Source organism: Sturnus vulgaris, chromosome 1 (genome assembly GCF_052056855.1).
Source record: "Sturnus vulgaris isolate bStuVul1 chromosome 1, bStuVul1.hap1, whole genome shotgun sequence".
Lineage (NCBI taxonomy): Eukaryota > Metazoa > Chordata > Aves > Passeriformes > Sturnidae > Sturnus > Sturnus vulgaris.
The window spans coordinates 135,110,349-135,133,730 of NC_142243.1; the positions used below are offsets into that span (position 1 = coordinate 135,110,349).

The window sequence follows — 23,382 nt, forward strand, 5'->3', positions numbered from 1 at the left end:
GTGAATTTTCTTTACATTTGTGTGATTGCCCAGGCATGTGGGGTAACTCTTGGTTGATTCTATGCAGGGCCTGGAGTTGGACTCAATGATCCTTGTGGATCCCTTCCAACTAAGCATATTCCATGATTCTGTGAATTCATTGAAGAGATTTGTATTTTAATTTTATTCTCTTCAAGACAGAAGTTTTTGTTATCTTTCCAAGATTGGATTTGGATCTGGGGGAATGGGAAGAGTCTCTTTTGCATCGAGAATTAAATTTGAGATTCTTACATCCATATATGTGTAAAATTTTTGGCAGTCCATCTTGTCGTCCCTATTTTTAATTTATGTTTTCAGGAAGGTTGAATTGCATTTGCTGTTGGTTCGTCCCATTTGCATTCTTTTGAACAACTGTGAATACGACTTCCTAGCTTTTCATAAAACAACCATCTAAAAAAGCAATAATATAATGTAACTTCAAAGTGTTATACACAGGATTTTTCAGAAGGGTCCTCAATTAGACTAGGATTGCAAAAGGAATCTGTAAGTTTCCTACATAACTATGCTGTGTTCTAACATTATCATTGTACTTAATTATGTAACCATATGTATTTGATGGAACTATCTCCTTCAGAGCACAAGACAGATGGCAGTTGTTGGATGGCCAAGGCAGAGATGTAGAGGCAGTTTTAGAATCCCATTTATATCTTTACTGCAAGATATTTTGCCACACACAGGCTAAAATGGTTGAGCCATTTATGCTTTTTTCCAGTGTCTTAGTTGTGGGTTTGTAGTAGCTTCTTTGGTTTATAGCAGACAAATTGTGAATAAGAAAATTGATTTTAATGTCTGTGTTATTTAGTGACACAAGAATGAGCATCTACATCTCTGTCCTTGAATTATATGCTAAATTTCACTCATACAGTTTCATGGCTGATTCAATGAGATGAAATTCATGCTATTGCCAGCTGGGATGCATTCCTTCCTTCTTCCTCCCGTAGCCACAGGCTAGGCTGGATCACCCATACCTGGCTGAGAACGAGCACAGACAGAGAAATAAATAAATAAATACCAAGAGAGTAATTTTCTACTGAGTTAATTCCAGATTTATGTTGAGAGATGCCAGTTTCCAGACTCCTATTACAGATAAATATCTCAAACCCTTTAAAAGAAAGTGAATTTCTGAAAGTCAAACTTGATTTGAACATACAAGCAGTGAGATGCACTCACACTGCAATCTTGTAGTATATATAAAATGTATTTCTTAACTGAATTGCTGCCATGCATTATGGAATAAGACTGTTCCCCTGTGAACTCACTATGAATGACTAGACAAAAATGGCTTTAGAAACCTGATGCAGGTTTTGTCCTTTAACAAACTCATGTATGTAAAAACAGGGGTTTTGTCAGTGTTTCACTATCTTACATGTTTCCAGGCAATGATATGGTTAGTGTATGAGTTCAAGGCAAAGAGACTTGGTGTTTCCTGAGTATGTACTCCCTTCATTTATTCCTTGTTATCAATGAATTTACATTGTGCTTAAGTTTGTAGTGTTTAGAGGATGTTGTGTGTTGTTTATCAGGCTGATACGCATTTCTTCTGAAGTTTGGAGATTATATAGTGGCTGTAGTAGTTTTAATTTAGTGATAGAAAATAGATGCATCTTCCTCTGTCAATTTTCTGTCTCACAGTATATAGATGGAGGAGCTAGGGTAAAATGGTGTGTATTTTAATGTTGTCAAAAATATTAAAAAATATGATAATCCAAACTATTATTTGGCATATTTTACTGTTGTCTCTGTATACTTCAAAAAGGGATATGCTAAATGATGGCTGAATTTTATGAGCATGTAGACTTTAATGTATGATCCAGATTCTGCAGCTCCACCTATTTTCAGTTTTTGCCAGACCTTCCAACATTTCTTTTGTGCTTGCTAAATTACTTGAGTCATGCTCTGTATCAGTTTTTTCCCTTCTGTAGCTGACAGTTCCTCCTCTTGGCTTTTTCCAAGATTTTATGGGCACCTTTTCTGTATTTGCTGTGTTTCAAGATTTGCTTCTGGATTTAAATCTGATCCTTGAGACCTGTGTGAAGAGAGCAGAAAGGAAGCTTGTGCTGCCTTTGTGGGAAGAGGTGCCCTTGCCTCTTAAGCATGTGCAGAGAATTCTCATGAGTGTTTTTTTATTCCTCTTTCTTCTGTTATGCAAGTATAAATAGAGTAAAAGGCTAAAACTAATTGCAATTAGACTAAAGAGTAAGAAGTCTAAAACTTGTAAGAATGACATCTCTGAGTTTCAAAATAGGTAAATAGAATTGGAATATGCCTATTTCTGTTCTCAGTTAAATGATTCATTAAACATAATGTTCACCTTCAGGAAAAGTACTGCATCCTGTACTACTTATAGTAATTCTGCAGTATTTAATAGCCCTCCTGAGTCCCATCAGAGTGATGATGAAACCAGATAAAAGCTATTTGTGCTCTTTGTACCTGTAGTACATTACGTACCTGTTTGGATTGTGAGTCTTAGACTTGAGTCTTTGGGGAAGTTCTTGCTTTGCCCTGTGTGTTATCTCTAATGATTTTCACAGACGACCAATATTTTGACTTTTGACTAACAGATGGATACCAACTTTTTGGGCATAGATGAACTTGTATTTTTGAATATTTGAAAAGCTTAGTTTTAAAAAAGGATATCTGAAACCTTAAGTTTTGGATCTCTGCCATATTTACAAATTTTGCATTAGACTGTTGCAACTGAAGTACTTTTTAATTTTATTTTAATTTAAAAATTGGAAACTACAAGATGATCATAGTATCATTATTTTGTAAGGTTTAATTTTACAGCTTTAGAAGATCTTTCCTGGAAGCAGTCTTGGAAGCTTGTGGTATAGATGGCAAATTCTGGTCTCACTGCAGATGTTTGATACTAAAGCTGTGGCAAAGACACTTGATATTTTTTGGAGGAAAATGTTGATGAATTGAAGAAGTGTTCAAAAACTCATATTCAGTAATTTAAAATTTGTATTGACTTTCTATGATTATAAACCAAGTATCAGTGAATGTTGTGTGGAATACTATTCAAGCTGAATAAATATCACATACCATAAATTTGAGTTTAATAAATGCATGTGTAAGTATGGTTTATCTGAAATTTAACTCTGCTTTTGTTTCAAAAGGGACAGAAGATGAAACAAGCTCAGTAATGCAATATCCTACACAGTACATTAGTCAAGATCCTTATTTGCATCAAGATGATGACCAGCAACAAGGATGGGTTTCATGGGCTTGGTCTTTTGTTCCTGCTATTGTGAGTTATGATGATGAGGAGAATGATTCTGGTGGAACTGATGCTGGAACAGCAGAACAGCAGAAGTCTCAGTCCCTCAAGGATCCTATTGTTTCAGTTGGGTTTTACTGTACAAAGGCAACAGTGACTTTTAAGGTAAATATTTCTCTGTGTTGTAAAGGATTCATTTGACTTATTGAGGAAGTGCATAAAGGTTTTCTGAGCATTCATATGTTTCATTGAAGACAAATGTTTGTTTGATTCAAGACAAATACTGTAGTTACTATGAGGGGAGTATTAAATTAATGAGTAACAAGAAATGTGAGTGCTGAAAATTCATCTTCTATCATACTGGACTGATAATGGCAACGTGAGTTGATTTTGTTATTTGAGCTAAAATTTGAGTGTGAACTTTATGTTCAAAGGAAACCACTTAATTTACTTAGATTAATACTTTTGATGGGGAAAAAAGCCTAATGGCTTTCTGTGAAAGTTCATTGCAGTATTCTATCCATCTAATGTTTATACAAATATATATTTCGTTATAAAAAACCCTTTAGATTAGAGCTAGGATTGGAGGAATTTTTACAGACTTTTTTTTGGCCATTGTATATGAAATATACAATGTATATTGATGCTGTTGAATTAATTTTCCATAGGTTGAAACTGTATTGAAGGAAAAAAGGATAAATAGTACATACAGACTGAGCTATAAACTGTATATGTAGAGAAATATTTAAGTATTAGCTCTAAGCAAAGCTGAAAATCGTTGCTGGCCTTCTCTCTAATATTTTGTAAGCTTGCAGAAGGGAATATAAAAATTCTAAGATATTGAGATTTACTGACAGAATTAGAAATTAAGGTATGGAATTAGCAGAATACTTCTAACATGTCTAACTGTTTGCCAGCAATTCCATCTGCATAACTACACAAAGTGTTCTTGGCTGTACAATTAAGCATGTATTAAATCAAGGTCAGAACTTTGCCACAGAGTAATTTAGGGTGATTTTTATGACTTTGAGCCTTTCAGATGAACTGCAAGACTTTTGTTACTCTCATACAAAAATTATGTGCCTGATTATACCCAGTACCATCAGGAGCACCCTGTCCCTTTCTTGCCTGTTTGGCTCAATATCTGTACATGAGGATGTTCCATGGAGCTTTTTGCTTCATTTTGTTATTTTTGTTTGGTGGTGTAGAAGGGCATTTAGCTGCTCAGCAACTGTCAGGCTGAGACAAGTGACTTTGGAAGCTGTACATGTTCTGTGGGGATGTTGATGTTTTAAGCCTTCAGCCTTCTGAAAAATTTGGTTGAAAATCTGAGGATACCAACCGCATTCAAGCATTCAATCGTGTTCTTTTGTGTCAATCTTCTTCAGCCCTCATTATAAGAGGCTAAAAATAAATAATACAATTTTTTTGCTCTCCATTAATTATATCCCTGGGACACCACTTGAAAGATGAACAAGCCACCAAAGCTCAAATTTCTCATTTATCATGGCTCAGCATCTTCTTTTACACTGTCATACAGTAGTAATTTTGTGCTCTTGTTCCTCATGCAAGAAAACTCATTAAAAATAATATGACCTTCTTTTTTGAACATGTGTTTTGCTAGAGAGAGTTTTCCTAATGCTTCATTTGCAAGTTCACGCATTTTATATTAGGAAGTGATTAAAAACTACTCAATATGTAACATTTTGCATTCTAGAAATTTTACATGTGAAGTGATGTATGATGCTAATATGGTGACAGGAGGAAAACAGAATTCATTGTTCTGCTTGCATGCAAAGAGTGAATGGAATTAATTTGTGGTTCATATTTTGGTTAAAAAATAAGGTCAAGTTTCTGCATTAACATTTTGAAGAGTTGATATCATTCCAGCTGAAAATCATGCCAAATTAAATGTACCCTTTTCTAATAATGGTGAAAACTATTCTTGTAATTTCTGAGTTCTTTTAATCAATTAATTGCTTTTCCTCTGCAATAATTGCACACAGGTGAAGGGTGATCAGTGATTTTTTTCATCCAATTTTCTTGGACATTCAGATTACAAAATTTTAAATTGAAACAACATCCATGTGTATCCAGTCTTGAAAAGAAAGGGAGTGTATAGATATTTTTTTGTAAAAATTAGAATTTGAGGTATTTAAGCTGTTTGCCATAAACTAACTTGTGTTTTTTCACACCAAATGTAATATATTCAATATAGTGTAGCTCTTTTCTTGTTTTTCTTAGCTGTGGGTTGCGTGCTTTTTAACCTGTGCATGTTTTCCTATTTTGAATTTTTATATCAAAATTATGCACGAAATATAAATGCATGTTGCTCTTGATTGCCATGACATAAAACAAGAATGTGTATGGTTGTAATCAAAATATGTCTGTAATATTATAACGATGTTTAATTATTTTCTAGGAAGAATAAATAAAGTGTTAATGGATTTTTACAGCAGTTTATAAACTCATTTGATATTAATAATGCAGCTGTGTATCTGTTTCATCTTTTCACACAGTTTCTCTTTAGATAAGCAAACTGAAAATACTATAGTGGATTTTAAACATTCTGTTATAGCAGATTTCAAACAGAAGTTGAATATGAGACATTCTGATATGGATAATGTGCTACAGCTGTTTAATTGCACCTGTTTCCTGACAGTTAATGTATTTTTGCCCATAGTTTACTTTGTCTTTATCAGCTCTGTGTATTAATGACCATAGTGTTGTTTAATACTAATATTGACTTTTATAAGATGTTTATCCTATTGTTCTGTAGCTCACTGAAATGCAAGCTGAAAGTAGCTATTACAGTCCTCAGAAAGTAAAATCCAAAGAAGTTATATGCTGGGAGCAAGAAGGAACAACAGTTGAGGTAATTTTACATTGACAGGGCTTTTTGATACATTTTAAGTAATGTACCAAATAGTTGCCAGTGAAATACTTTAAAATTGTGTAATTGCTGATATTTCATTCTGTCATATTGGATGTGTTTATTGTAATAATCATATAGATATTAACTCTGTAAACTTCTGTGCTGTAGTGGCCAAACATTATAGTAATCCCTTCCTTTCAAGTGCCCTGTATGATTGCTATTTATTAAAACTCTAAATATATAAACTAAGTATATTTTGCTTCATCTTTTGTCCATCTTCTCTATTTCTTGTGGAGAAGGTGGCTTAAAAATTTATCACGTTTTTTCTTTTTCTTCACTAGGTCCTTATGAAAGGTGAACTTTTTTTTGATTGCCAAATTGGTTTTGTTGGTTGCCAAGCAATGTGCCTTAAAGGAATTATGGGAATTAAAGATTTTGAAGAGAATATGAATAGGAGTGATGAAGTGAGTATGTTGAATTGTCAGTTGGTTTGCTGAATAAGCAATTCTGTTATCCTTTATTAAAATATCTGATTGCAAAAATTGAAAAGACTGCTGTTACCAGTTGTGATTTTTGGATGTTACTGTGATATAGAACTCAGTGTTCATTCCTTAGACTTGAAAAGGCAAATGTCTCAGATTGAGAAGAGGCAGAACATAATACTTTTTAATCCTTTTTGGACAATAACCCATTGTTGTCTTTGTTGACACGCTTTGATTTTGTATAACAAAATGCATTTGAAAATCTTTGAAAGTACTTAAATCAACTAAAGATTGGAAGAGAAAAATGAGAACAGTGTATGCTGAAGATACTAGAAATGTGGTGCAAATGCTGAATGTCTTACCTCACTTTTCAGTAAGATTGAAAGCAGTATGAAGTGAAGGAGTTGGACAGTATTAATTTTTGTATTTCAAATAGATGCAAATCTTCAATTGCTTAAGACGAGATTGGGTATCATTATGAACCACTTTAAAAATATTTAATGAAGTGTTGCATTAAATTTTAAATTCAATAATGATGATTTTTACTTTAAGTGTAAATAGACCAGTGCCATAAAGTATTGGAGAACAGCAACTGTTATCTATGTTTAAATAAAAAAAAAAAATACAGCCAAGAAGAGACCTGTTAACTTGATGTCAGTGTTCTGTGAAGCCTTGGAAAGTATTTTAAAGAGAAAAACTATGAATATGAAAGAAAATACCAAGTGCCTGTATTTATGTCAAATATCTCTTAATCTGGGAAATTGTATACTGTATTATGATAGATCTGATGGGGCAGCTTCTTATCTTTCTCCTATGAGAGCATCATGGCTTGACATCAATCTCAGGTGTTTGTGTGTGCAGAGCAGAAAACAGGAAAATATCCTTGCACAACTGTTGAGTATGACATTGTTGAGATTTTAGGGATGCAGTGGGACACACTGTATCACTGGTCTGCTGCAATGGATACACAGAGGCTTTTCCAGCAGGAGAGGCTGGGGAGGCAAGGATGAGCCAACTATAAAAATTCTGTGCTGGCCTTGTTAAGGACAAGGCAGATGTGGTTGGGGATTTCAGGGTGGACAGCCACCTTGCCTGTGACAACTGAGATTGGTATAAAATCTTGAGAGAATAGATTATTTTTTTTTTTAGACTGAGGTGGGTGGGTGAGCAAGAGAATTTCACAGGTTCGTATATAGTGAATAGCCCATATAGGGATTGATCCCACAACTGTGGCATTATTAGCACTATGCTCTGACCAACTGAGAATTTCCTTTAGGTTAGTTAAAAAGGGACATTTGGGATTTTATTCTTACTCATTCTTCTGCCACTCTCTAGTCCAGGAATTTAGGAAAGTATCTGCTTTTTGACAGTGGTGATGATATCACTTGCATGTTGTGTGTGTACTACTGTGGTTGTGGGATTGGTCGTTTCATAAAGGTTCTGGCTCTGTCTGTGATTGAGAATAGAGAGTTGGAAAAAAATAAATAAATAACAATTTTGGATTAATAACTGTTGTTAGGAAACTTGATTTCAGAAGGATAGAGGTCTGGGAGAAGGCATGTTAAAATCTAGATGAATAAAGAATGATAATGTAGCAATGAGGTCATACGTGGAAATAACTGCTTGTCTTGGAAGAGGATGGATACAGCATCTGAAAGGATTGGGCAGCCAGAAATGACAAGCTGTGTACTTGTGACAAGTGGCAAGTGTGACAAGTTTGTGTATACTGGATAGGACGGGGGCAGGGTTTAGAGTGATGATGATGTGAGGTTATTTGCTGTTAAAATGCAACTAATATGTTCTTATAATGAGTTGTATTCATTAGTTCAAGCAATTTTTATTGATTTGAAAATGAGGAAGGAGTGGACAGGAACTTGTGTTATACAAATTAAATTAATTTCATTGTTTCATCTTCATTCATAATGAAATATGCTTTTGAGGGTTACTACTACTAATATGTGTCATATTTGTGTTATGACATAATTGAAACTGCTCTGTTAACATGACTGTATTTTTTTTCCTTCTCCTGCTTCACTTTCTCCTTCCTCATGAAGGAGGCATGCTTCTTTAATTGTGGAGAAAACTTGAGCGTGAAAGGAATGACATACCTCACCAATTCACTGTTTGATTATAGAAGTCCAGAAAATAATAACATTCGTGCAGAATTTATATTGGATGCAGCTCATCATAAGGTCAGAGAATTACATTTTTCTTATTAAAAAATTTCCAATGCTCTCTAATGGATTTCTTGTATTTATTTGGATCTGTGTACTATTAGAGGACTGAATTCTCTTTACTATTACACATTTAACTGAATCTTACTTTGCAGCTGGCCCAAAAAAAAAAGTAAATCTTTGTGTTAAAAAAAAGACACCCACAAAAACCGAGCCAAAAAAAGACCCAAACAGAAAAAACATGTCCAAAAGAAACCTCAAACTCCCCTCCTGCCCCAAAAACTGAATTAATGTCATAGTTTCCAAAAGCAGTAACCACAGAACATTTTAAGAGGAAAAGAGACATATGAGAGAATGCTAGCAAAAATCAAGCTTTACCAGCATGTATTTTAAACCCAAACAGTAAGTAGTCTATGGTCTTCAAACTAAGAAATTCTGTCAGATTTGGACAGTATTCATTTTATTGTTTACATTCTCTGTTTGTCTACTTAGAGAAAATTTTGCTAATTCTGCCTTTTGTGGAGACAAATTTTCAGTCACCTCTAGTCTCTCTTGTTGTAAATTGTGCAGTAAAACTTTATTCCCTGGTTGTCTGCCATTATTAAAGATTGGTTGCAATGACCAAGGTGGTCCTTTCCAGGTGTGTTCATAAGTGGAGATCTGTGCTGTTTATTGTACAGGTAAGCCGTTTGTAATTTTGGAATGTGTCCAATTTCCTTTTAATTTAAGTTTTACTATTTTCACCTTTTTACTGATGAAGTGTAACCCTGAAAAATCACATGAAAAAATGAAATCAGTAAAATCACAAGTACTTATATTCAAACTTTTCCCATGGTGTATTTTAAGCTTTACTCTATCCTTGGTCTGTCTTTGATGCCTTTGCAATTTGCCCATTTTTTTTTTTTACAAGAGGGGACACAAATTTACTGTATGATGTATTATATTATGTATAAATCCCAATGCTGGCATGAAGTCTTGAAAAGTTTCCTACTGTTGAAAGATAAACCCACAATATTCCATGAATAGCAAAGCCAAATTGAATGAGCTGAAGTTTTCAGCGAATTTAATTAGGTTGATGTGCTGCATGCAAGAGGTCAAATGAAGAATATTTGCTTCATTAAAGGTACTAATTGACTAGATGTTATTGATTAATTGATCAGCATGTCCACAGGAATTATGGATGTGCATTTGTGTGGCCTCAAATGGAAGTTACATTACCTATCAGAAAGGTGAATTCTTTGTGATAACCTCTGTCCTTTGCTTTGATAAACCTTTCCCTGTGTTGATGCACAAATCCAAACGTAAATATATCTCTGTAATACCATCTATCAGATGGTAATCTCAAGATTCTTTCCTTATACAACATTTTCTTTGTTTGCTTTGCTTTGTTGGTAGGAGACATACACAGAGATAGCTGGAATGCAGAGGTTTGGGGCTTTCTACATGGATTACTTGTACACAATGGAAAGCTCCAGTGGCAAAGGTACCTTTTTTCTGTTGTTTACCCTGATAAATAATAGAAACAAAGACTGGCATGCCCAGATGGTCCTTGACCAACTGTCCTCTAACTTACCTTAGATTTACCATCAGGATCATCATTAAAATGCTTTCATCTTCCTTGATGTCTTTCAGAGGTTAGTTGTTTTGGTTAGCTGTTGACTGTTAGTATTCTTCCTTTTTATTTTTCTTTTCCTGTATAAGTAATCATAATGATATTTTTTATTAACAGTTGCTAAACTAAAAGTAATTATCTTGTGGCAGTTGTGGAGTTAATGAATTACAATGTCTTTTTTTAAAAGTTGTTGTTTTTGACTTTGCTTATTAAAAAATATATCTTGGGAGACCCTGATTGAAGAATGAGATTGATCATATACTTGGCACAGAAGATGAAAAGGACTAATGTTTTTCTTCTATGAATAAAAATGCAAAGATGCAAGATAGTGTGAAGAATTATCTTTAAATATATGTATCTAAACAATTTCATGAGCAAAAATTAGCCTAAACCATATGCATATAGATATTGGCTAATTCTAAATAGCTTTTGTGATTCCTATAAATTCTTTTCTAAGTCTGAGAAGTGGATTTAATGAAGTAAGTGTATCTACTTTTGTGAGTGTCACAAAAGCTGGGACAAAGGAGTTAATCTATCAGCAAGTAATATGTTTATATTTTTTTACAGATATTCTTATCACTAATTGTGATATAACTTCCCCCTCACTCCTCAGAACACTCTCTTCTACAGCTACTTTTCTGCTATTTTATTGTCAAATTGATATTACTTTCTTTCCCATCTGTGTATTTATTATTGTGAATCCTGTTTCTTGGGACATCTGTTGGGAACTTTTTGCTATTTTGTGACTGAACATTTACCTGTCCTTGCTACATAGTCCAACTCATCTGAGGTTTTGGTTTTTTTTTGCATTTCTATTTCTATGTGAGAGAAATCGTAACTCCTAATGATTGGCTTTGTTTTCTGGATCTGCTGGACTTTAAAAGGAGTAGGAAAGAAACTTCCAGCTTCCTTAGAGTTAGACCATGAAACATTTACAAAAATAAGTAAATGATGCTTTTGCCCTCAGCAGTAGAGGCATAAACCAGGAAATTTAACAGTTTTTTACTGACTCTGAGACTTTCCTCTGTACCATGAATGTAGTGTGAAGCTCTGAAAATGTACAATTAAGTCAAACTTCTACTGCAGACTTCTTCTGGTTTTAATAATGACATAAATGTTAAATTGCACATTGAACTCCTTGTGTAGATAAGTTGAAAATCTCGGGTAAGCCTTATCTCCTTTTCGAATTTTAGTATAGAAATTTAAATATGCACACACTATGTACACTATGAAGAAAAAATTAATTTTGTGGAGTATTTTGTCTTGTTTCTCTGAATGCATAAGGAATATTATAATCATATCTCTTCCTGATTTTTAACTAACCCTTTTCAGAAATTACTGAACTCAGGGACACTTTTTACTTTTTCTCAGTAACAGCAGGCTGTTGCATTTTCTGACTGCATTTTTCCCTCCTTAGCTTTTTTTTTTTTTTTTTTTTTTTTTTTTTTTTTTTTTTTTTCCTTCCAGGATGCTTTCTCAAGCCCTGGCTTCAATTTTCTCCATCAGTCACTAGGAAAACACCTCACAAAATGTAGCTTGGCTTCCTATCAAGTCTTACTGTGTGCTTTTATTTCAGTATTACTCCTTTAATTTCAGTAACCTGGCTATGTAAAAGAATGGAATAATTAATTTTTAAATTGTTTGAATGGTTGTTATTTCTCTAGAGCTAAGAACTTAAAATCTGAAATTTTCAAATGGTTTTGTTCCTCAGAAAAGCAAATGTGATGCTTTCTGCTAGTTATTTTCTAGCTAATTCTTGCATATTGTGGGTTAAATGTATAGTTGTTAAATAGAATGTAAACAAATAGGTGTAAAATATTTATTTAAGATGAAGGTATAAATACCTTAAGATTTTGAAAACAATAAAAATGTGCTGCATTTTCAATGTGTCAATTATATGAAAGTTTGCATTTTACTATTTCTTATTTTGGTATAGCTGTTTTTAGTTACAATTACTGCATGCCACATACCATAAAAAAACGAACCCAACTTAAGTTATAGGAGGCAGTTACTGTGATTGTAAGATTTTTATCTGTCAAGGCAATTTTGGTTTGACACATTCTTTGCACCTTTAACCTTTCCTGAAGCATAGAATTACTGATTAAACCACAAGTGCCTCCTGGATAACATTAACCCTCAGGAGTTTCATCTGTCACTTACAGAAGTGCATTAATCAATTTCAGTATTTTGGATGAAAGCAAGATAGCCATGCACAGTAGTCTTATTTAGACGTTTTGTCTATCTTCCCCTTCCTTTATTTTTCTGGTTTTTTCCTTCATATTTTAGTGCAGAGCAATTTCTCTGAAACATTATGTAGCCTGTCAGTTCCCTGATCACTGATTTGCACGGCCTACAGATCTAGTAGGGTGTGCTGTTGAAGTTACCTTTTGTTTGTAGTGTGTACCTCTCTACTTTGCTGGCAAGTTTATTATGCAGCACTCATTTTGATATTTTTGATCGGTTAGAATTGGACATAGAATTTACAGAGAGCTTGAAAACTCAGTGCTTGAAAATTGGTTTTCTTTATGCATCCAGGAGGTTTCAAGTTACCTGTGATCACCTACTTTTGTAGAACCCTATTCCCTTTGCACTTAGGTGGAATTAACTGGAACTGTTTCAGAAAGTGGTTTGTATAAATTCTGTCACTTAGATATATTGTTCATATACATACAAAATATACAAGCAAGTCTGATTTTTTCCTCTTTGAAAAGGCAGGCTGTTACTGCTTCTGGCCTTATTATTTTTGGCCTTATTATTTTTTTATGTGGTGGTATGGTTTTTTACACTTTTTGGTAGTGTTCATCTGAACTGAATACTGTGTAGAATTGGAAGGATAAAAGTACGTATGTTAACTGCCTATAAAATAAATGCAGAAGTCAGTATGCTGGGTTTCAAAAAAATCTCTTTCAGGATTCATTCAAAAGATCATAACTCAGTTCCAGCTGAAGATTTGAGTAGGTTTTATTAGGTAGTATCCTTCTTTCCTTTTATCTTACTTTTATTGTTCTTTTTCTTCTCAGAAAAACAACAAACCAAGGGAAGCAGAGGCTGTAAATGCTCTCACCGTCAACTTCTGTTAGGCTTTTAAGGATAAAGTTAATTCTTCTGCTGAGTGTATAAGCCTGTAAAGGCCTGCAGAGCATTAGGCCAGCTGTGCATCAAATTCAACATAGTCTCAGTTTATTTGAGGACCTTTTTCTGCACCAGTGCTTAGAAGTAACAGTGTTTTATGGAGTATGATTTGAACATAAGGGGAAAAAACCCCTATCCTTGCTTCCTTTTCCACCAAGCTCAGCTGCCTTCATTATAAAGACTGTATTGAATGAGTGCAGTTAAAAGAGTGTAGTAAAGGAGAGAGACAAAAGGGTGAATGACTGGGTTCTTCTTGGGCAACCAGAAATCATAGAATTATTAAGGTTGGAAGAGAACTCTTTAAGTTATTGAGTCCAACCATTTACCTAGCAGTGCCATGTTCACCACTAAGCTGTGTCCCCAAGAGCCATATTCATACATTTTTCTAACATTTCCATGGTTGTGGTTACAATGCTTCCCTTGACAGGTTGTGCCAGTGCCTGTAGCCAATTTCAGTGAAGAAATTTTTCCCAATATCCAGTCTAAACCTCCCCTGGTACAGCTTGAGCCCTCTCATCCTCTAGCTTCTTGCTTAGGAGAGGAGACTGAACTCCTGCCTTTGCTACACCCTCCTTGCAGGTAGATCTAGTGAGCAATAAGGTCTTCCCTCAGCTCCTTTCCTCCAGGCTAAACAGCCCCATCACTCTCACTTGTTCCTCAGATGTATTGTGCTCCAGGTGCTTCACCAGCTCCATTGCCCTTCTGTAGTCTCTGAAACCATTTAATCTTGATGCCTGTTTTATCAGACTGTTCATTTATGTAATGGCCAGCAAGATATTTAATGTTTAGTACTTGTGTCAAAGACGCTGTCAAAGTGATGATCTTAGGAAAAAAAATCAGAGTGAAGTTCTGCAAGCTAAATATGTTAGAGAGATAGGGCTATATTTTTACAGGTCATATGTGACAGGAAAACTTGAGCTTCTAAAATCTGCATGATTTAACTGAAGCATTTCCATGAAGTATGTTTAGAAAAATAGTCATACTGTTTGGTAGTAGATGAGTATACACCTGTATACACTGGAAGTGTGATTTTGGTCTACCTTATTACCCTACTTTACTAATCTACTCCTTTATCTCTGTTGGCTCTTAAAAAAAACCAGCCTGAGACATTAAAGAAATTTTCTTTCTTGCTGCCCATACATCAGTGAATGGCAGTAAATGTGAATGGAAGGAAGGGTTTATCTTAGTTTTCAGTCTGGTTCTTCCAGCCTTGTCATGGCAGCTAACCTTTCAAAGGTGCAGATCTGTAATGTCTTTGCAGCACACCTTTTCCTTGATTTTTGGGGAGGGATATCTTTGTGACAGACTGTAGAAAGTTTTGAATGCCGTGGCTGTCATTGATACATGGGGTTAAGCTGCCATAGAAATTTAGGCACCTCCAAAGAGTCCCAAATTTGAGAAATATAAAGTTCATGGAAGGGTTCCTAAGTTGTACTCTGCTTGCTAGCAAGGCAGAAATTTGCCCTGTTTGCTCTGCATTTACCAGGAATAATTTTGTTAAAACCTGTTAAACTACGCATTGTATATTTGTGTGTTCTATTTGCATTGTGATTTTTTTGGTATTTTTATTAAATCTTCGATTAAAGGATTTGAAACAGAAGTAGCTGATAAAATATGTTATGATATCCAATTGTTTTGTGTAACTTCTTGTAAAACTTGTTGTAGTTTCTGGGAATCAGCAAGACCTTTCTTCAGTAAAGAGTGAAGATTTTGGAAATGTTCAGGAGATGTCTACAAAAAGCCTCATTGTGGGTCCACTCAATCTTCGATTGGATAGCAGCGCAGTACACCGGATCATGAAAATGATAGTTTGTGCTCTGGAACATGAGTATGAACCATACAGCAGAACTAAGCCAGGTTTGCTCCTATTGCATGTACACAAATATACAGAATTAAACCAGACCACATTTGGTGCAGCTTTCAAATAGTTTTAGTGAGTCTGAAGAGCAAAATGTAAAATAAAGGTAAATTAATCAGAATATCCCCATCAGTGTTGGATGTACTTCTGAGATAATTTCAGACACTTTGAAAGCCATTTGTTTTAATCATAAGCCTCATGTTGAGTAAGAATAGCTTACTTCATTGCAATTCTAGCTTAATTTTGGAGTCTTAGAGAAGAAAGTATTCCTATTGGTATTTATTAGTTCAAAATAATAGTCATACAGGATGAAAATGCATGGAAACAAGTTATGGTAGACTGTTAAGATGAATTTTTGAGAGCAAGGAAAGGATTTCAAGTAAGGAAAATCAACTTAGTATTGCATTTAGCTTTAGGTAGAAGCAGTGTAAAATAACACTATTAACTATGAAGGAGCAGAGGGGGAGCTTTGCATTTTTTGCTAGTCTCTAGGCATTTCTGAAACATCAGCTGTAGGGCACATTTTATATATTTTAGTGAAACATATGTAATCTTAATTTATTGTAGATATTATGGATGGAAGTAGAACTATGCCAAGCTCAGAAGAAGTAGCATCACTGGAGGAATACATTCCCACTAGACTTACAACATTCACTGTTCTTAAGTGTACAGTTATAATCCCTGTGGCAGAATTCAATTTACTAGACCACTTGCTGCCCATAATCATGGGTGAGAAGGTATGTATGCACAATTACTGATTCAGTTCTTTATATTACCATGTGCTATTTGATATAAATTTTCTTACTGGCCTGTTATTCCATGTGCTGGATGTATCACTGAGTTCTGGATTAGTTTGGTGCCCGTGAGCCTTAACTTCAGATACCTAAAGTAAGCCACGTCTGACTAGTTAGATTTGGAAACTGAAGGTGTTGTGTATGGATGAGAAAAATACTTTTGAATGAAAAAATGTTCTAAAGCATCAAGCAAATGAAAAAGCATTAGCTCTGATTTTTGATCAGAAGAGTACCTGTTCTGCAGGTCTTCATAAGTTTGATAAAGTATGAAATCTTTTAATACACAGGCTCAAGAGCTGTGTGTGCTAGTTCCAGATAGAATGTCAGCAGGACTTGGACATTTAACTGCTGAATGACTAGGTCAGAGAGGCAGAAATTTCCTGATAGTCTTCATTTGTTTTTTCTTTTGGATAATGTGTAGTATAATGCCAGCTAAAGAAATCTATACTGGTTTTATTCTTACAGGTCTCCTTCTTCAATGTACAAATTGAGGTACTGTAGAGATACATCTGTGGCTTGTAGTGAAGGCTTGCATTAGGTTTATCTCTTGTGCCAGAGACTGGAAGGTGTTTTATGGGTAGGGGAAGGAGTGAGAAGAAGAGCAAACATCATCAATTCTTGAGTTAAATTTCTAGAAATTTTTGTCCAGTATTTCATCTGATAGGCTGAGAGAGCTCATCCTGAAGAAGGAGATGCTTTGAGGAGACCTCATTATGCCTTTCAGTACTTGAAGAGGACTTCTAAAAAGGAGGGAGAGGGTTTTGTACAGGTAGATAGTGACAGAGACAAGGGACGATGGTTTTAAACTGAAGAAATCAGAATTAGTTTAGAAGTTAAGAAGAAATTCTTTATTCAGAGGGTGGTGAAGCACTAGAACAGGTTTCTCAGTGAGGTTTTTTTCCTTTTTAGCACTTTTTAATCCACTGCACTGAGTAGTTCAATGGGTTGTGGTGCTTTTCACCTTATGGGCATAGGCAGATGGTATTTCTATAATGAGAGAACAGTCCCATGTTTGTTGTAAGTTTGAGGTAAAGAAGTCGAAATCCAGTGAATTTTTTGGTTGATGTAGTCATTACTTGGACTGTCAATTTATATTTCTTGAATGAAGCCAAGTGTATTTAAAACAATGATTTTGAATTTTAGATTGAAAATCATATATAAATCAACTTATTGTCATATTTTGATGCATATTTAATAAAATTTTTAGATTTGTAGTGTAATTTGGGTTGGAAGAGATGTTTGGAGGTGTTCTCCAGGAGTTCAGCATCCTGGTCAAAGGAAGAGTGGGTTGCTCCAGGGCTTGTTCTGTCAAGTGCTGAATTAGCACCTCTTCTGTCTTGCTCTTGTCTGTACTCTCACAGTAGGTTGCAGTAGACAGCAGTAAGATTCTTCTCTGGCCTTCTCCAGACTGAAAGGCAACTGAAGTCTTTTTCCCTTAAAACAGAGCTCATGTACTCCAACTCCATAACCACTTTGTTTCCAGCAAACTTATTCTGGTATGCCCATGTCCAACCTGTGCTGGATGCAGTACTCCATTTTAATGGATGCTATGAAAAATAGACCTGGATGTCTAAAGTTGTGGTATTTCTTTTCCTTGGAATGGCATCTTCTTTTGCTGAGATACCTGGCATGACTGTGAATACATAAAAGATGACAGTGTAAAGGCTAGATCAGTATGAGATTATTATGGTGATAGTGCTTTGAAGTGATAAAAAGGAAAACAAAGATTATATAGGATGAAATATTTTGACTTTGCATATTCTTGTACTGGGTTGACCTCTATCAGCTGCCAGATGCTTACCCAGCTGTTCTCGCTCCTCCTCCTCAACAGAGCAGTGGGGCAGAGAATGGGATGGGTCAGGGTAGAGGGGAGATCACTTACCAATTACCAGTATGAGCAAAACTAACTTGGGGAAATTAATTTCACTTATTGCTAAGAATCCAAACAACATATATTCCGTATTCCCCTTTTTCCCTCAGACTCAATTTCCTTTCTTCGTTCTCTCTCTGACTCTTCTACCTCCCACCCCTTAACAGGGGGGGATGGAGAATGGAAGATGGGGATCAGTCTGTAACAGCTGATCTCTGCCACTCCCTCATTCTCCCACTGTTCTGCCTTAGTGCAAGTCCTGTTGGCAGGCTGCATCTTTGAGGGAAAATCTGCTCCAGCACGGGCTCCCCTCAAGGCTGCAGTGCCCTTCAGGGCATATCCATTTGCTCCAGCATGGAGACCTCCATGGGCTGCAGTGTTGATGTCTGCTTTTGTGTTGTCGCTCATGTACTGCAAGAGAATGTCTGATCTGGTGCCTGGAGCACCACTGCCTTTCCCCTCCTTCTGTGATCTTGCTTTTCATGTTGCATTTCTCACTTATTCTCTGAGTCTTTGCAGCCTGTGTGGTGTTTTTGCCCATTCTTAAATCTGTTTGCACAGAGGTGCCCCCAGTTTGGCTGAGGAACTCAGCTCTGTGGTGGTGCTGTTGCAGCACGGGCTGGAGTGAGCTGAACCTGGCCTAGAAGAGCCCCTGGTGTCCCTCACAGAGGCTGCCCCTGCACCACCAGCAGCTGGACATCTGCACCCGAGACAATTCCAGTTAAAACACTGGTTATTTTAAACTGCAAAGAAAATAATTTGGAAGGATTTGAGAATTTATAGTATAATGCCATGGTATCTCTAAACAGTTTATTCCATGTAGTTTTTTTGCATGTTCAGCTAAGACCATAGAGATATGATAAATAATACATCTGCAGTATAATTATCACATAAATTTTTTTCCTCCCTGCCCTAGAACTTAAGTGGACTGTTAAATGCTGCAAGTTTCCAGCCCCTGCGGCCTTTACCTTGCATCCGAATTTTGGTGGATAAGGTTAACCTGGAGCACTCAGTGCCCATGTATGCTGAGCAATTGGTGCATGTGGTCAGCAGCCTTGGGCAGCCATCAGACAACCTGCTTCATTACTGTTACTCACACTGCTATCTGAAGGTAAATGAGAGCTTGAGATGTGTGCTGAGAACAAGTTCAGAACGTTGTTGTTTGGGATTGCTGCTTGTGTCTCAAGCCAAGTGTTTTATAATATGCACTGAGCACTTCATATGAGGAAAGTGCAGACTGAAGCTCCAAGGTCCTTGTGACAAGATCAAATTAAAATTATCCAGAAAGAAACCTTTTTCCTCATCTGAGATACTGCTCCTATGATTTGTAGATTGCTGCAAAATACACTTACAAACTTGATGGGAAGTTAGGAGGAAAAACTATCTCTACTAGTAGTATTGATAGAGTAAATCCATCACCGTGAAGATATGCAAATAAAGGTTTTATTTGGTAGCTTTAATAGTGGCTGAATTGTTCTGTTCTTGTGAATACTGGTACAGCATGTTAAAAGACAACTCTACAGCAGTTTGCCATATTGAAGGTGGAAAAATCATCAAGAATTCTTGTGATGAATCTTTCTTTAGCCAGGCTATTATTAAGAAACAAAGTTTTGAAAGGAAGCTTCTGATTTGCTTAAATACTACTCTTATATACTAGTGTTGTTTTAATTACTCAGTATGATTTAACTTTTTATGAAAGGCAGTACGTAATCTGCAAGTTTGAAGGATATATACTGAAGTATTTGAATTGAAAAATTGTAATTCAACATTCTTATGAATTCAGCAGACTGTAGTTAATACTATTGAGTGAAGAAAATATTTTTACATGCATTTCTAGGGCATTATTTGAGGTAGATTTTTGTAGCTATATTTATGTTTGGGGAAAAGGAATTATCTAAAAATAATACACAATTTATTTAATGTTTACTGAGTATATTTACAAATTCATATATTGTGTTCTAAAATATCTTGAAAGTAATCTAATCATGTGATGATATACCATTTGATCAACTGAATTTCTTCCAGATATTTGGTTTTCAAGCAGCACTGACTTCGTTGGACAGTAAAGGATTATACTGCATCCCCGTTCCAGTTATCCCCTCATTCAGTACTGCTGTTTATGGCAAGCTGATCAAGTTCCCCAAATATTGGTGAGCATTAAGCCTGTACAGTGTGTTTAAGTCATGTGCACAATTACTTTCGCATTTTTCATGAGGGATTTAAAAATGCCAAGCTTCATATATATCCCTAAACTTCTCTGTCTGCTCTGTCATATTCTGCTACAAATTCTGTTATCGTTCATAGGTTTCTTTGTAAGGATGGCTGTCAATAAACATTTTAGACCCTTGTTTGGCTGAGAAAACTGGAGTGTGGTGCTAATGACACCAGGGTCACAGGTTCAATCCCTGTATGGGTCAGTCACTTAAGATCAATGATCCTTGTGGGTCCCTTCCAACTCTGCTTATTCTGTGATACAGAAGCCCCGTGGTAAATGGCTTTCTTCTAGACCTTCTAGGTTTCTGGAACCAGTTGCCATTCTTTCTTGAGCTGATACAAGAGCTGAAGTTACATACTGAGGGCAGGCTCGATGTTTTAACTGAATAGATCAGCTTTTTCTTTTTTAAACTCAACCAAATAAAAAGCAACAGATTTGGGAGTAAAACCCCCAGTGTTTCTACTACACTTTTATTTGTTTCTCATTACAATTGGAAGTGTTTCAACATTGTGATGAGCTATTTAAACTGTTTGTAGTAATTCAGATGTTAAATACAAATATTTTTCTTCTGAAAACAGTTCTGTACCTTTTTATGAAATGTGCTATATAAATTTTTTTAGTCTTAAATGCAATGGAAATTCAGTATTTAAATTAATCTCTACAGTTCATGTCTTGTGATCATAAATGTCAGTGTGTAATAGTTTATACTGATAGGTTACATTTATGTAAACTAATTTCAGGAAAGTCCATATTGACAATATTTTGGAAAAGGTATTAGTTTTCTTTATCACTCATTTTGAGCAGCAGCTGTCTCTAATACTACTTTATGACTAATCCATGCAAAACAAATTTACATAAAGTGACAAGATAATATAAAAACATGTTAATGCTTTAATACTTTGTCTTCAAACATTGTGTTGATTAGCTGATTTGGAAGATACATTTGTTTGTGAAACCTGACTGGATTATACAAAAAAGGCAGCTTCTATGATTGTTCTTAGTGTCATGTAAAGAATATAGTAATTTTTGTTTCACAAGCTGTGATACCATGTTAAGTGTAAATGCATTATCAGCACACCACCAGGTGGTAGCAGTCTAACTGACTTTGTCATATTTTCTATCAATAGTTTACAAAAGTATTAATGACTTTGAAGTAGTTGCTGTTGTGTTGTACCATTTTGTTAAAAAAGAAAAACGTTTCCAGGATACCCTAGAATCAGCACTAATCAGAGTACTGCAGGACTTTACAACTGACAGCCTTTCCTTACGTTATCTGACATTTGAATCCTGGTTAGCAAACTGCATGAATAAATCAGTATTGAATGGCAAACTTAAATTTCTTTACTATACTGTAAACCTCATGTTTAGTTGTGCAAAATCAAAACAATTGTTTTAGGGATGAATTTTTAAATAATTCTGTCATCTCACAGGTTGATGGTATTCAAGTGCTGCTGCTTTCTCCTGAGTGTGCTTGTGCTCTTCTGTGTGTGCTTGCTGTGCTCCATCTCTTGCTCCCACTTGGTTTCTTGTGCTTTTCCTTGTGCACTGTTCTACACTTGCTCTCACATTCTCTCTCTCACTCTCGTGCATTCTTGGATTCTCTCATGTAATCTGCCCCTCTCACATTCTTTGTTTCTCTCTTTTAAAAATGAATTGCATTACCATGCATGCCCAGCTGGAAAGAGCTGTAGTTTTGGGGAGTGGAGGCAGGGGAATGGTCCTGCCTTAAAACAGCATTATCTATTGGCATTTATTAAAAGATATTGTTAGACCAACACTTACTGTAGTACTGTGTTCTAGTGTGTTTTGATGGTTTTCTCACTTTTTTCCTGTGATATATCTTTTTCTATGGCTTATTTATTTATTAATGAAATTTAAAAACTTTATAAAATGAACTTGGTCCAACAATTTATCTAAACTAAGCAACACCAATTTGTGAGTAATAAAGTAGAAAAACAAATGAGTACAGCAGCAGCCTGGTTAAATGAAGTGTAGTTTGAAGTGAATAAAACTCCAGATGAAACGCATCAAATAGCACTTCAACTAAATCGAAATCAGCATGAGGACTGAGAGCTTCATTGAAGTCATGCAGTGAGTGAGAATTAGTCTGGTAGGATAACCTGGTAATGTCATTAAACTTAAATTCAGTCCTCCCTCCCAAATTATACCACCTGCTTTATTTGGATTTGTGGATTTCACATTCCAGAGTTTCTTAAAGTACACACATCTGATACTACATGTGTTCTTCTATTTCTTCGTAGAAAATACATACCACAGACCATACCTTTTAAAAACAAAGACATTTTATGAACTGTTACGGAATCCCTTAGGTAGTATGTTTTGAGTTAGCAGTGAAAATCTCAACTTTATTTCTGACATAAATCAGTAGAATAGGTTTCTTTTCTAGTTTCAGTACAATAATCTCAAAATTACTGTTATATACAGTGTATAAAATACTATAGTAATATTAATTTTTAAAAACTAGTTGATAAACATTGGCAGGATGTTTTAACAGATAAAATTTCAGTGATTTCAGCCCAGTAAATTCCAGTAAATAACCATAAACAGTCATAAAGTGCTGTTTACCTATTAGATTGATGTCTCTTTTAATTTCAGCTAGTACACTTTCTTTGTATAAAAGAAATGTGCTCAAACTCACTAGTTAAGTAAGTCTTGGACATCTTTTAAATTGCATAGCTAATCTGTTTTTATTGGAAAGTACAAACCATCTGGTCTTTTGTTTTTGTCAAGCGTAACAAGATGCAAAATACAATGTTAATGTCAATATTTTACAACTGCTTTATGTAGTGTTGCATGCCAGATTGTAAAGCAGCTTTCAGGAGGATGTCTAAAACCAACTGAGAATTAACAGAATATGGTTGAAAGCCTAGAGTGAATGACAAGAATGTTTATTATCAAACAGAAATATTGAGAGGAATTAGCTGATTTTCTTTTCTTCTTTTGGCTTCTATGTCTGTGGTAACAAATGAGGTAATCTGGTGTGAGATACTAAAGTGTTATAACCTTCTATCACTTCTAAAATACCACTTCATTGTACTTCTGAAGAATGTTAAATTAACAGTACAGAATATGGATTTGTAATAGCCTTGG

The 23,382-nt window shown here is 35.2% G+C and overlaps 1 protein-coding gene across 9 annotated transcripts in view; it reads left to right on the plus strand.

Moving 5' to 3' along the window:
* Nucleotides 1–23,382, plus strand: part of VPS13B (vacuolar protein sorting 13 homolog B) — a 426,148-nt gene that overhangs the window by 54,069 nt on the left and 348,697 nt on the right. For 8 of the 9 annotated variants that reach the window (XM_014879767.2, XM_088154920.1, XM_014879771.2 and 5 more), the window contains exons 8-16: nucleotides 3,159–3,424; nucleotides 6,039–6,134; nucleotides 6,476–6,598; nucleotides 8,671–8,808; nucleotides 10,186–10,273; nucleotides 15,200–15,391; nucleotides 15,960–16,129; nucleotides 18,973–19,167; nucleotides 20,082–20,206. In XM_014879767.2, the coding sequence (XP_014735253.2) occupies nucleotides 3,159–3,424; nucleotides 6,039–6,134; nucleotides 6,476–6,598; nucleotides 8,671–8,808; nucleotides 10,186–10,273; nucleotides 15,200–15,391; nucleotides 15,960–16,129; nucleotides 18,973–19,167; nucleotides 20,082–20,206 (1,393 nt within the window). Of the gene's footprint in view, nucleotides 1–3,158; nucleotides 3,425–6,038; nucleotides 6,135–6,475; nucleotides 6,599–8,670; nucleotides 8,809–9,430; nucleotides 9,471–10,185; nucleotides 10,274–15,199; nucleotides 15,392–15,959; nucleotides 16,130–18,972; nucleotides 19,168–20,081; nucleotides 20,207–23,382 lie in introns of those variants that run through there. The other variant, XM_088154959.1, reaches the window with a different exon arrangement.